Source organism: Eptatretus burgeri, chromosome 3, assembly GCF_056783735.1.
Source record: "Eptatretus burgeri isolate ZD-2024b chromosome 3, Ebu_testis_v1, whole genome shotgun sequence".
Taxonomy (NCBI): Eukaryota; Metazoa; Chordata; class Myxini; order Myxiniformes; family Myxinidae; genus Eptatretus; species Eptatretus burgeri.
In genome coordinates, this window is record NC_140963.1 from 129,668,447 (window position 1) to 129,681,007 (window position 12,561).

Here is a 12,561-nt window from a genome sequence, read left to right on the forward strand (position 1 = left end):
GTTTTCAGATTTTTTTTGCGTTTTGCGGAATGAGGGGTTTTACGGTGGCCGGAGTGCAAATCCTGCCACCAACCTCCTAATAAGAAGTGACCCAACTGCAGGAGGACGTCCGCAGACACAGTTGGGCACTAGATATGGATGGCCATTGGCTCACAAGGAGCTCCTCCGCCCTTTGACAGGTTTTGTTTTTAATCCTGCTGGGTGTCCATATCCAAACACCCTCCTCACCAGAAAACCTGGTGGGGGAGACTGTTTAGTCGCCGACAACCCGACCATGGAACAGGTTAGTACAGGTTTACATGGTACCTGTAGCAGGTCACAGATCGAACCTGACCTGACCTGAAGAGGAAATAGACACAAAATGTTTGTCATGTTAAATGTGAACATGCTGTCCACGACAAATGAATCTCCAACGTTTTAGGAAGAGGCCGACGTTGTTGCTTTTAAGCACATTTATTTTCAATGATGTGTGTCATTATTTCATTGGCCATTCTGTTATTCTTTATCCATTTTGTCGTCGATTCAGATCTAGAATCATTACGTTTATTTATATGTATATATATATATATATATATATATATATATATATATATATATATATATATATATATATATATATATATATATATATATATATATATATATATATATTTTTTTTTTTTTTTTTTTTTTTTTTTACCTCTGCCACCGAAGTTGAAGGAGGTTATGTTTTCACCCTCTCTGTCTTTGTTTTTGTTTTGTTTGTTTGTTTGTTTGCAGGATATCTGAAAAAGTTGTGGACGGATTGGGATGAAAATTTTGGTGGGCAGGTTGGGTGTGCTACAAGGACAAACTGATTAGATTTTGGTGAAGATCCGGATCCGGATCCGACGACTAGAATTTTTGAAGTGATTCTTCACCATTGAGTGATAGGGCGAAACTAAGGCTAAAAAAAAAATGTTGCATTGGCGTAACGGGTCACTGAAAAATAGGGTGGGTCGGTCGGGATATTTTTATTTATTTTATTTTTTTTCCTAATAAATCCCAAAATTTTTGGATAATAAATCCAAAAATTTAATAAATCCTAATAAATCCCTCCCAAAATCTCCCCCGGCTCGAGTACCACCCTTTTTGTCGGCGGGTTCTGTCCGAAACACTTCCGGGTTTTTGCGATCGCGATCGCAATCAACAAGATACTTGAAATCGATAGCAAAAAAACAAAAAAAAAACGTCGGGTCGGGCGGGTTACGCCAATGCAACATTTTTTTTTTTTTGGCCTAATATATAGCACGATACCTTAAAAAGTTATGGATGGATTCGGATGAAACTTGGTGGACAGTTTGAGGGTGTGAATACAACAAATTGATTCGATTTTGATGATCCGAATCCGGATCTGGACACAAGAATTATTTAATTTTATAAGTGATTCTTCACCATTGAGATGTAGGGCCACAATCGATTATATAGCACGATATTTCAAAAATGTATTGTGCCCGATATGTTCTCGTGGATCAGGCATTACGTGGCGGAGATATGCGCTCTACAGAGTGCCCTTCCAGTTTTCCCTATTTATTGTTATTTCCCCTCTCCCACCTTCCCCTTCTCACATCTGTGTAACACCACACACACACACACACACACACACACACACACACACACACACACACACACACACACACACACACACACACACACACACACACACACACACACACACACACACACACACACACACACACACACACACACACACACACACACACACACGTATGTAAGAGGTAGAAACCTTTCCATGAGCATTAAAAAAATTACATTTTAACATAAAAGCTATGGATGTAAGGAGATAAATGCTCGTGGCTTCCGAGTACTCTGTTATCCCTGGTCTTTTTGAAAAAAATGGGGAGATATTGGAATCGGCTCTGTCTGCCTGTTTGTCTGTCTGTCTGTCACACTATGTCCTCTTAAATGGTTGTGCAGAAATTCGCCAAATTTGGTTATCGCCACATGGCACGAAGGTGCAAGATCAGACTCATTTTTTGCCCTACCCCTTGGTGAGGGGCGCAAAAGTTGAACTCAAAAAATGCAATTACGGGCACATTTTTAAACGTCTTTGAATGAAACTTTGAATATGCAATCAAGATTAGGAGACTCATGATTTGTGACGATTTTTAAATTATTTTTATTTTACCCTCTGTTCATGCCCCAGGGGTGTGGGGACTTTGGGTCATTGGTGTCAAAATGGAAAACAAAAATATGTTTTTTTTTTTTTATATTGGGCCATTTCTGGTGGAATGTTTTTGTCATCTTTCAACTTTTCTTTCGGTTGGAAGCATGGGGATTTGTGATTGCATGCCATTGACTTCACTCAAGTTCTTGATTTGCTTTGAAATGTCTGCATTTTAACATCTTTTCTCATTAAACGTCAAATGCATTGTAAAGCACGAATATAGTGTGATATCGCACTTCCGCAGCGAAGCTTTATTTTGAGGTTTGTTGAAGTCTGTCCTGGTGAGTATCCTCTCATTTAATCCTTTTCACCTCAGGCAGAAATACGGACAGACTTTGGTGAGTTGTTCCGGGCTATGGGCGAACGTGAGGAATTTCGCTGGATGATGATGCGTATCTCCCGCATGTCAAACACTTGGCTGGAAGCCATCCGGACACTTGCGGAAAAACAGGACCTGAAGCACCGAGTCCGCAAGAAAGTAGGTCCTTGCATGATTTCCATTGGATCGTCAAAATATAACTGTAGAATCGTATGACAACCGACACATTTATAGTGTGATTATTAATATATTTTTTTTTTACTCACAATACTTTTCACTTGAATATTTCAAAAAATACAATGTGTCTAAACTGTTAACCGTATTGTTTTTATTTATTTATTTATTTTTCGAAAAAATTGTTTTGCTGCTCAACGTGTTCATAAACACATTTTTGTTTCAAAATTTTTCACATGAATAAATAATTTACTTGAGGATAAAGACAAAGCACTTGAGCTTATAAGTACAAGTTGAATTGAACAACTTGTGCTTAAAAGGATTCCACGACCATTAATGGTTTAAATAATTAAAAGCTAAATCGTAAAGAGGAAAAAGGCTGCAATGTCAAAAATTCCTGGACAACGAGAAGCCCAACAAACCTATTCATAGTGATAGCTGTGAGCGGAAGATTGTTCCTATGGAGATGCAGCAAACCAAACATGTACTGCCGACTTGTTTTCGGGGTGGGGGTAGTAAACGCTTGTTTTTGTGAATTACTTCAATTACCTGCGTGAATGTTTGTCAAATATGAATGCCAATCTTTTATTTATTTATTTATTTTGCCTAACTGGCCAAGTAACTTTCTATTTTTTGATGCAATAATGAAGTAAGACATGTTAAAAACATGGGACAATAATACACCGTTGAACTGCATTGTGCAGCATCTACTGTTACAATCGTGACTGCGAGGGGATCTTATCGAGGTTTAAGATTATGAAGATTAGAAACAAAAATAAATACAGAAGAGTATCAGCAGAATAGATGATTTCAGGATTAAGGGCCATGGCCTCTTCTTTACACTCACCCCAGGGGGGTGAGCCCTGGGCACAAAAAATATTTAGGCCCAAAGCATCCCCCCCAAAAAAACATGACTGCATCTGTATGCATTCATACGTCGACTCCATTCGATGTTTCAATGAGTGAATAAATTTGGCTTATTGAAGTTCTAAAACTGTTTTTTTATTTTTATTTTTTATTTTCTGCCCCATCAAATCAATGAATTCTTTCTTCACAAGTGGTGGATGACATATAAGAAGTACTACCTTGACCTTTCTGTCCAAATTTAGCAATGTGATCTGCAAGAAAGGATCAAATTGAGAAATCTGCTCCAAAATTCCCAAATCGCCACGTCTACCGAACCCAAAGCTGTCTCCATCATCTTAATCTATTGTTTCTCTTTCTCCTTTAAGTGTTGGTTTATCGTTGGTATCTTTCATTTTTATTTTTTATTTCATTGTTTGTTTGAAGAAAGCAACTCCTTTAGTTTCCTTTGCTTGCTTCAGCTTTCTCTTTAAGTATTGCCAATACATTTTTTGTTGTTCTTTGTTTTGCCGACAGACTCACAATTGTTCCATCTCTGAATGTAAATTACTCAAAAAATAAAAAAGCGTCATGTAGTTTTTGAACAGCCCTATGCTGGGGTTAAACAATCCATGACCGTGTGGTGAATCGGCTTGTTTTGATATAACCGTGGTGGAGGCTGACAAAGATGAGAGGTGTCGAGTTAATCATTTAATAGCGCATTCAATACATATTTCCCAATTGGCTCGTTACCGGATTTTGACGCAGGTTGTGACCACTGTGCAGTCAATCGTGTTGAATAATAATTGTATTGTCTGGTTGGGCACCTCCAAGGGGACTCGACGGTCACGCAGCGCTCGAGCGTAGATAACCCCGCAACAGTATAAAGCTGAAACCAGGACTGAAGCACCCCTCACGGTAACTCGTAACTGGAAACATAATATTATCGTGGTGGATCTGGCATTGAACATTTTAACAGCAAATATATTTTTCCTATATACATGTAGTGATTCTGATGTCTGTGAGAGGGTTTAATCAAAAGGTGAATATGCTGCCGGTGTCCATTCATTCTTCACTTTGCAACCCTCTTTATCTACCTCACCCTCTCTTTCCAAACATAATGGCAAAATAGAAGAGCTAAATAAATAAAAAATACCCTGGTGATGTCATTGTGCCTGCCCCACTGTTCTTTCTGTCGCCCCCCCCCCCCGGCACGCCCAGTGATAGGCCAAATGATTTTCCCCTGTGTCCAAGTTCCTTGTAAGTGTCTCTGGATTTTAGGTGCAAAGTTATAACAGAAAATTTACAGTGAAAGCTTCGGGTTTAGGTTGGAAACTCAAACACCTTCATTTTATCAATCCCTCACTCAAAACTTTGCGATTAATATGCTTACATCCTTAATGCTGTCAACCTGCATCACAATTAGTCTGTCTCTCTGTTCATACATTACCTTCAGATCCTCATCCACCTGGGACTATTGACGAAGGAGTCCGGTTTTAAGATTGCTGAGACTGCCTTCTCTGGGGGTCCGCTTGGAGAGCTTGTACAATGGAGTGATGTCATATCATCCCTCTACCTCCTTGGCCATGACGTAAAGCTATCCGTCTCACTACCAGAGCTCAGAGAGTAAGTTGCGCTTCATTAAGGTACCCTATTTAAAATAAAATAAAATAAAAATAGATTTCTGCGCAGCATTCCTTTCATTTGTTCTTTCACAGTTCCTCATGGGCTTGCCATCCAATTTACTTTTCATAGCTTGTCATCTTCAAATCTGTGGAATTTTATGATTAATGTAATTACCTCTGCCACCAAAGGTGCACGGAGGTTATGTTTTCACCCATTTGTCTTGTCTGTCTGTGAGCACGATATCTCAAGAAGTTATGGACAAATTTGGATGGAACTTAGTGGACAGGTTGCATGTGTGACGAGAGCTAATTGGTTACATTTTGGTGAAGATACAGATCCGGATCCAGATACTATAATTATTTAACTGATTAGTAACCATTAAGAGAGAGTGCCAAAAATGATATTCCGTATTTTCCGGTGCATAAACCGTGGCCGTGTATTAACCGCACCCATGTTTTTCACCCTCAAAATAAATGAATATATTGATCATTTTATTGTCTGATCTCGATCTAAATACCATTTGTACATTAACTTTGTACGGAACAAAGTGGCGGAGGATTCAACATGTTTATTCCCATGTCCGCTTAATTTTGTTGAAGTCTTGTTCTCATTTTCAAGAAGTTGAAGAGAGAGGAGAGGATACCTCCAATAAGTTTTTATTTTTATTCCTTTTTTAAAATTCTATTATCAAGAGAATTTTTTTTTGTTGTTGCTAGAAAAGGAAGAAATGGGATTCATACCAGTATCATACATATTTCTTGTGGATTTGTTGTCCTGAAAAGGGCCGTTTGGGTTTGATGAAGCTTTTCAGCTAAACCCAAGGAAATCCTCGTCAATGCTTTCCTCATCAAAGATGGCATGTAACTCCCTGTTCCAATCGGGGTAGAGCAAGTCCCCGTTGCTGTCACCATCATTTGCAGCCTCTCCTCCCAAATGATTTCGTCCTCTGTGCCGTCCATGTTGGAGATGCAGCATTTCAGAAATGCTCGCTTGATGATGTCCGACGGTTTATTCTCCCACACCTTGACGATCCAGCCGCAGATCATCGGAAAGGTGACCTTCCTCAACCTCCCAATGAGTCTCCCAGTTAACATGATGCTTGGCTAACGTAGCGACGGCAGTAATGGTGAATGTTCAACCAAGATGCATGTGGCCAATGCTCCATGGAATCCGGGACGAAAATTCCGGAGGGAAACGAGTCACGAAATGTTGATTTTTCAACTGATGAAAATACCAAGTCCGGGAAATAGGAAAGTACGTCGATGGTGGTTGCACCGAGATGCTGCTAATGTTCCTTTAAACCTGGGTCGAATAGAAAGGCCTGCAAAGTAAGTTAGGAACCACTGATAGAAACTAGGGTAAACGAAGAGAACCAGGACGAATGAAGAGAACCAAAGGAAGCCAAAAGAACCGAGCAGCACGAGTACTTCTTAAAGCTTCACCGTCTCATGTGCCTCCTCGCTCTCGTGAGACTCTTATTCTTCCTTTTAAACCCATTTCCTGCCCTCCTATATAAAAGTACTCGGGGCTGATTGGTTGTTCCAAGTTTTAAACCATGCCCCGCTAGCATGGCGTCAGCATGTAAGGAACAAGCTTGGTGGATTAATCCTGCCTGCATCGGATGTTCATGTCAAAAACGATGCATGTAAAAAGATCGTCACCACAGCAAGTCCCTCGTATATCCACCCCTTCTACTGCGCACTAACAATGAATGATGCGAGCTGGAAACTTGTCTTTGGCCAGTGTCTTCCTCTTGCAACACGACGTACGAGGGAAGCTTGCCACGCAAGCTTATTTTGAGGTGGGTACTCCATTATTGGACCCTCGCTCTTGTGAATAATTCTTCTTTTGATGTGAGACCAGGTGTTCTTTTTCTTATTTTGTGTTTAATGGCGTTTTCATAACCGTGAGGCTCAATAAACGCCACACACCTCAACTCCGGGCGTCTCAGGACGTTTCCGAGTGCCTTTTTTTTAATTTCCGCACTTTGTTAATAAAACGCTGTCCAAACTCTTAACCTGAACCGATTTTCATCATTTAAATGGCAGAATTGAGCTTAACAGGCACTTTCAACTGCTACAAAAGTGTTCATTCGGAACATAATTAAAATTCAGCATTGATTGTTAAGACTGGTGTTTGTTTGTTTTCCCATCCCCATGTATTGACCGCGTCCCAACTTTTACAACCGCACCAATTTTAAAAAGTGTGGTTTATGCACCAGAAAATACGTTGCTGTATGGTATATCTCAAAAAGTGATGGACGGATTCAGACAAAATTAGGTGGACATGCTGGGTGTCTGCCAAGAACGAATTGATTCGATTTTGGTGAAGATCCAGATCCAGATCCAAGAATTTTTTTTTAATTTTACATTCAGTGATTTTTCGCCATTGAGATCGGCCCAAAAACAATGTTTTTAACATGATATATTTCAAAAAGTTATGGATGGATTATGACAAAACTTGGTGGATGATTTGGGGGGATCTCAACAATCTGATTTAGATTTTGGTTCAGGTCTACATTCAGATCCGGCTTTTCAGTGGGATACAAAAAATGAACTGTTCAGCCAGGTGAAGGGATACGCTCTACCGAGTGCCGTTCTTGCTTGTTTTGGATTGGCTTGCCTGGCTGTTTGTTTCTGAAAACTGATACTAAGTGCTTGATTGGTGTGCTCTGCTGTGCTGTGCATGTCTGTTGTTGCTTTATTGTTTGGTAATGTACATTAATAGATGCTAGTAATAGCCATTTATTTTCATTGGTTTACTGTTGAACTCTTACAGAGTAATGAAAAAGGTAGCTGGAGTGAAGTCTGGCTGCCCAATCAAAGGTGACAAGGTAGTGGACCTGATCTACATTGACATCGTTGGTCTCACTCAATTCAAGAAGGCTGTTGGACCCCCATGGGTTCATTACCAGTGAGTTGACTATGATCTTCAGAGGTTTATTTCTTGATTGGCAGCTCAGTAAGATTATGATGAGTGAATCGATGTTCTGATCTTTGAACATTTAAGGCCCTCAATCCCCTGCTATTGAGTTGACTGGATTCGTATGTGTTCATTGTGGCAGGTGTATGCTAAGGGTGGTGGACTCCTTTGGAACGGAGCCAGAGTTCAACCATGCACAATACGCTCAATCACGAGGACACAAAACTCCTTGGGGCAAGTGGAACCTGGTACCCCGACAGTTTTATACCATGTTTCGTAAGTACAGTACGGTATTACTCACAAATTATTTCGATACCAACCCAGTTCTGTGCGTATTGTCTTGAAGTTCAACATTTAAAGATATGAACACTTTAAGGTGCTGAAATTGTGAAGATGTTAATGGTTGTGCTTGAGTGATATGTTGGGAATCTTGATCAATCCTTTCCATCCAGTCTGTTCCTTGCGGTCCTTTAATGCTCTTACAAAGCATCTTTTGTTCCTTTAAAAAAAAAAAAACATTTATAATAATAATTCCCTTTCAATGTTCTGTGCAGCACATACTCCAGACAACAGTTTTTTGGGCTTTGTGGTGGAGCAGTACCTGAATGCAAGTGATGTGGATCGCTTTCGGGAAGTTAAGCGCCAGAATCAGAGCCTTGTGTACGGAAAAGTGGATGGCTTTTGGAAGGTGATTTGCATGCTTACATGTTCACATGTTTTCTCTTTTGGTTATATGTTTGTGTGGTGACACAAACTGCCTGGTGTGGAGCATTGTCTTTGGAATTGGAAGTGTCAAATATTTCGCCCATTCTGTTGTTGGGGGATGAATTTCAATTCTGCACACAATGGAAAACCAATCTTTATTCAGACCATTGTCCTTATTTTCCTGCTGTAGTAAACCGACAACAAGTTTTCTCAACCAAATGTTGTCAAGAATGCTAAATATCGTGTAAAAATATATAATGCACCAATGTTTCAGTACTGAGCCGTTCTTTAACGCAAGAGAGGGAACTTGATCCTCAATTCTGTCTCTTCCTTTGAAAAGGGACTCGTGCCCTAAATGTCACATCACCTTTTGTTCTCATGGTGGTGAGCATAACTCTGTCAACATTTCATCATCATGCATACGTGCTCTCCACAGAGCATCGGTTCTGCAGGAGCAGTTGCTTGGCTCGGGTTACAATCCTGGATGGGTTGTCGCTCTGACACAGGAAGTCAGGGTGGGATTTTGGAATTTGTTCAGGGTGCCGGTAATAGCTCACTTACTATTTGCGAAGGACACCGTGGGATCTTTAACGTCCACCAACTAATGCCGGCAGACGAGATGCTTGGTCTAGCGTGCATCCAAGGGACGGCACACACGTTGATGCTTCATTTACCCTGTTTGTGGGACACCACGATGAGTTTATAGCTGGGCTAAGATTCAAACTCAGGTTTTATGGCTCAGAGGTGATTGTGCATACCTCGAGGCCATTCTGGTTGCCCATCAACATTTGGTTGAGAAAATTAGTTCTGAATTTGTTGTGCACAAGCACAGAATATAGAATGTCATAAAACTTAAATTTTAACTGCAGTTCATCATATGAACATGCTGATGCATATAGTGCCTGGTGGGACATGGCCTGCGCTTATGTGAAATGGGAAGATGAGGCAAACCACACAAGGGATACATGACATTGACTGAAGATATGAGCATTAAATATCCATTCAAAATGACTTTCTACAAGGAACTTTAATGCAAAGGGAGGCCATTAGGCCCAGCAAGCTTGTGCTATGGTTGTCCATGCTCTTCTTGTTCCTCGCTTCCCATTACAAGGAGTGAGTCTGAATGGTACCAAGCTTCTGCCTTGCCTTGAAGACGATACTCCTCCACTTCTTTCTGTCCTTGGCCAACGCTCTCCACTCTTCAACCACCCTCAGCTTATTGATATCCCTCCTCACGCAATCTTTCCATATCGGCCATGGTCGACCTCCTTTCCTCAAGCCTCACTCCCTTAACCTATCTGCTTGTTTAGCCATTCTTAACTCCTCCATCTTCACCAGGTGCCCTGCCCACTTGAGCCAGATCCTTACCACTCCTTTCCATCTAGCTCATCTGCATATCAATCTCCTCCTTCAGTTCATCCATCCATCCTCCTATTCACCTTCTTCACTCCCCACAACTTACCGCTCCACAAGGTCACCCAATGGTTAGCCAAAATGTGGAGGCAGGAGGATGGAAAATGTTTCTTTCCTTTATAAGTATTGGTTTATAATAAAAGGAAGACATGCGGGACATGAAGAACGGAGCAAACCAAATGAGTCAACAGATACAAATGTGGATGTGAGGACATGCAAACTTGTATACAGTCATTAAATTAATATCAAACTAACCCCTCTCGGTGCCACAAACCCACACAAACTAAACAATGGGGAAAGCAGGCGAGGACTTGACTTGGGCACGAAGCTGATGGTGTGCATGCAGGGCGATGGTGCAGCTCTCTGGAACAGGAAGGGTGGCAGGAGCTCTGCAGTTGAGGTGAGGGATTTTGAAGGGGCGTCCACGTTTCGAGAGAGAGTAGTCCTCCCTGTTCCGATGATTAAGCAGAGCTCGGTAGATAAAGCAAAGCCAGCGAGAGAGGAGAGAGAACGACCTTCTTTTCCAAGGTCCCACTCCAACTCTGCTTCATGTGCATCTGCAGACCCAGCCCCCGTGGACTCTGGGATCACCTTCGCTTGTGGCAGGTCCCATTCTTTAGCTGCCTATTGCTTGTGGGAGGTGCTATCCTCCAGGCAGGCCGTCCCTCCCCATGGGGCGGCCCCGATAAGAGGTCCTCTACCCCTTCCAGGCCCTTCAGCGCATCTTGCCATGACGTTTTGCACACGTGCTGACAGTTTATATTGGTGTCCTTTTAAAGCTCGTAGCACTTCTTCATGGACCTTCATACTCAATTTCTCACCTGGCCTCACCTCTATAAGAGGTTCCACACCATACAAACTTTTCCCCAGCTAAACTGTCTATTGATACATTCCATACGCATACGCTGCCTCCTTGGCATCACACTTTACACGACAACCTACTCTCACATTTTCATTGTCTACAAGAGTAAATCTATGCTACGTGTATCGCATGGACCATTCTGTTCGTATAACAATCGAGCTATGGATTCACCCTTCCACGTAACAACATGTTTCCAGAATGCCTTCTTCGACTCTCCCAGTATCTCCTGCTTACTCGCTTCCACAACAGCTGGATCTGCATTCAACATCCTCCCCAGAATACCTTTCATTTCTACCCTCTTGCTTACAAACTCTATCACTATGATAAATATGAGTGGGCTGAGAGAACCTCCCTGCTTCAACCTTATGCTCATGCTGAACTCCTTTGACATCCTTGGACCAACCAAAACTCTTCGTTCCCTCTTGCATACCTTCCGCCAACCTAACTTGTGCTTCCGGCACTCCCATCCATCCATGTCGCCATCACATGTCCATGCTCTATCTTTGTTAAATGCTGAACGTAAAGCAAGGAAACTACACACACCATTTAAAAAAGTCTTTGGAATGACTCAGCTGGGGGTTCATCTATCTAGGTTCAAAAGTTCAAATTGCCGACCTCACACGCTGAGTCGACTGGCCATTAGACCACCCAGTGTGCTATGGGTTTGATGGTGTTTTGGTTTGGACTTTACAGTGATTTGAAATAGGGCCGTGTGTGTGTATTTTCTTGTTCATCAAGTCAAGAACTCCTTGCTTATAAGACGAGCTGTTTAAAGGTCAGATCATTCTTGTGCCGATAGATTATTGGTGGGTTGACTCAGCTCATAAAGCCTTATCAGTTTTTAGCTCGCCTGTTCGAAGAACAGAGAGCTATAGCGATACCCCCGGCGTGAGCGTCAGCGTGAAAATGTTCAAGTTTTTGGTGCAAGTTATTTCCTTTCTAATGTCTTTATCTACCACACTTTTTTACTGATTACAATATACAAATACATATATTTCTTTAAAATTATTTGGATCAGACTTAACTGCAATGCTTTATAAAAAATATTATTAGACTAGTCTTTTAAAAACGATAAATGTATAAACAGGCGAGCATTGGGTGGCTTTGACACCAACTCTGGTTATTGATGCCATAGCTTCCTCTTACAAAATTTCTCATGAGATATCTTTCTGATCTCATGAAAAAAAAATTTTTTTTTTTCAATGAATAATAAAGTAGAGTTCGTTGAGCAAGCGAAATGCAGTGTAAACCTGCTGCAAAGATGATGTGGTTTTATCTGTTGTTTATCGAAGTATGAAGTAGGCATCACGATGCTGTGCTATCATTTGCACTATATATTTGGAACCATTTGCTCTTATTTGGTTGACATTTAGGGCACTGCATCCTGCGCATCAAGGTTGTAGGGATAGTACATATGCACTTTGTCCTCTTGTGTGTAATGTGATTGTGCGCTTTTATCCTTTGAAGTAACTTTATAAACTACAAGTTGGC

The 12,561-nt window shown here is 41.2% G+C and overlaps 1 protein-coding gene across 9 annotated transcripts in view; it reads left to right on the forward strand.

Moving 5' to 3' along the window:
* MGAT5 (alpha-1,6-mannosylglycoprotein 6-beta-N-acetylglucosaminyltransferase) overlaps window positions 1–12,561 on the forward strand; it is a 99,212-nt gene that overhangs the window by 37,125 nt on the left and 49,526 nt on the right. For all 9 annotated transcript variants that reach the window (XM_085875576.1, XM_085875569.1, XM_085875575.1 and 6 more), the window contains 5 exons: window positions 2,523–2,684; window positions 4,999–5,168; window positions 7,947–8,081; window positions 8,233–8,366; window positions 8,645–8,778. In XM_085875576.1, coding sequence (XP_085731702.1) covers window positions 2,523–2,684; window positions 4,999–5,168; window positions 7,947–8,081; window positions 8,233–8,366; window positions 8,645–8,778 — 735 coding nt within the window. The remainder of the gene's footprint in view (window positions 1–2,522; window positions 2,685–4,998; window positions 5,169–7,946; window positions 8,082–8,232; window positions 8,367–8,644; window positions 8,779–12,561) is intronic.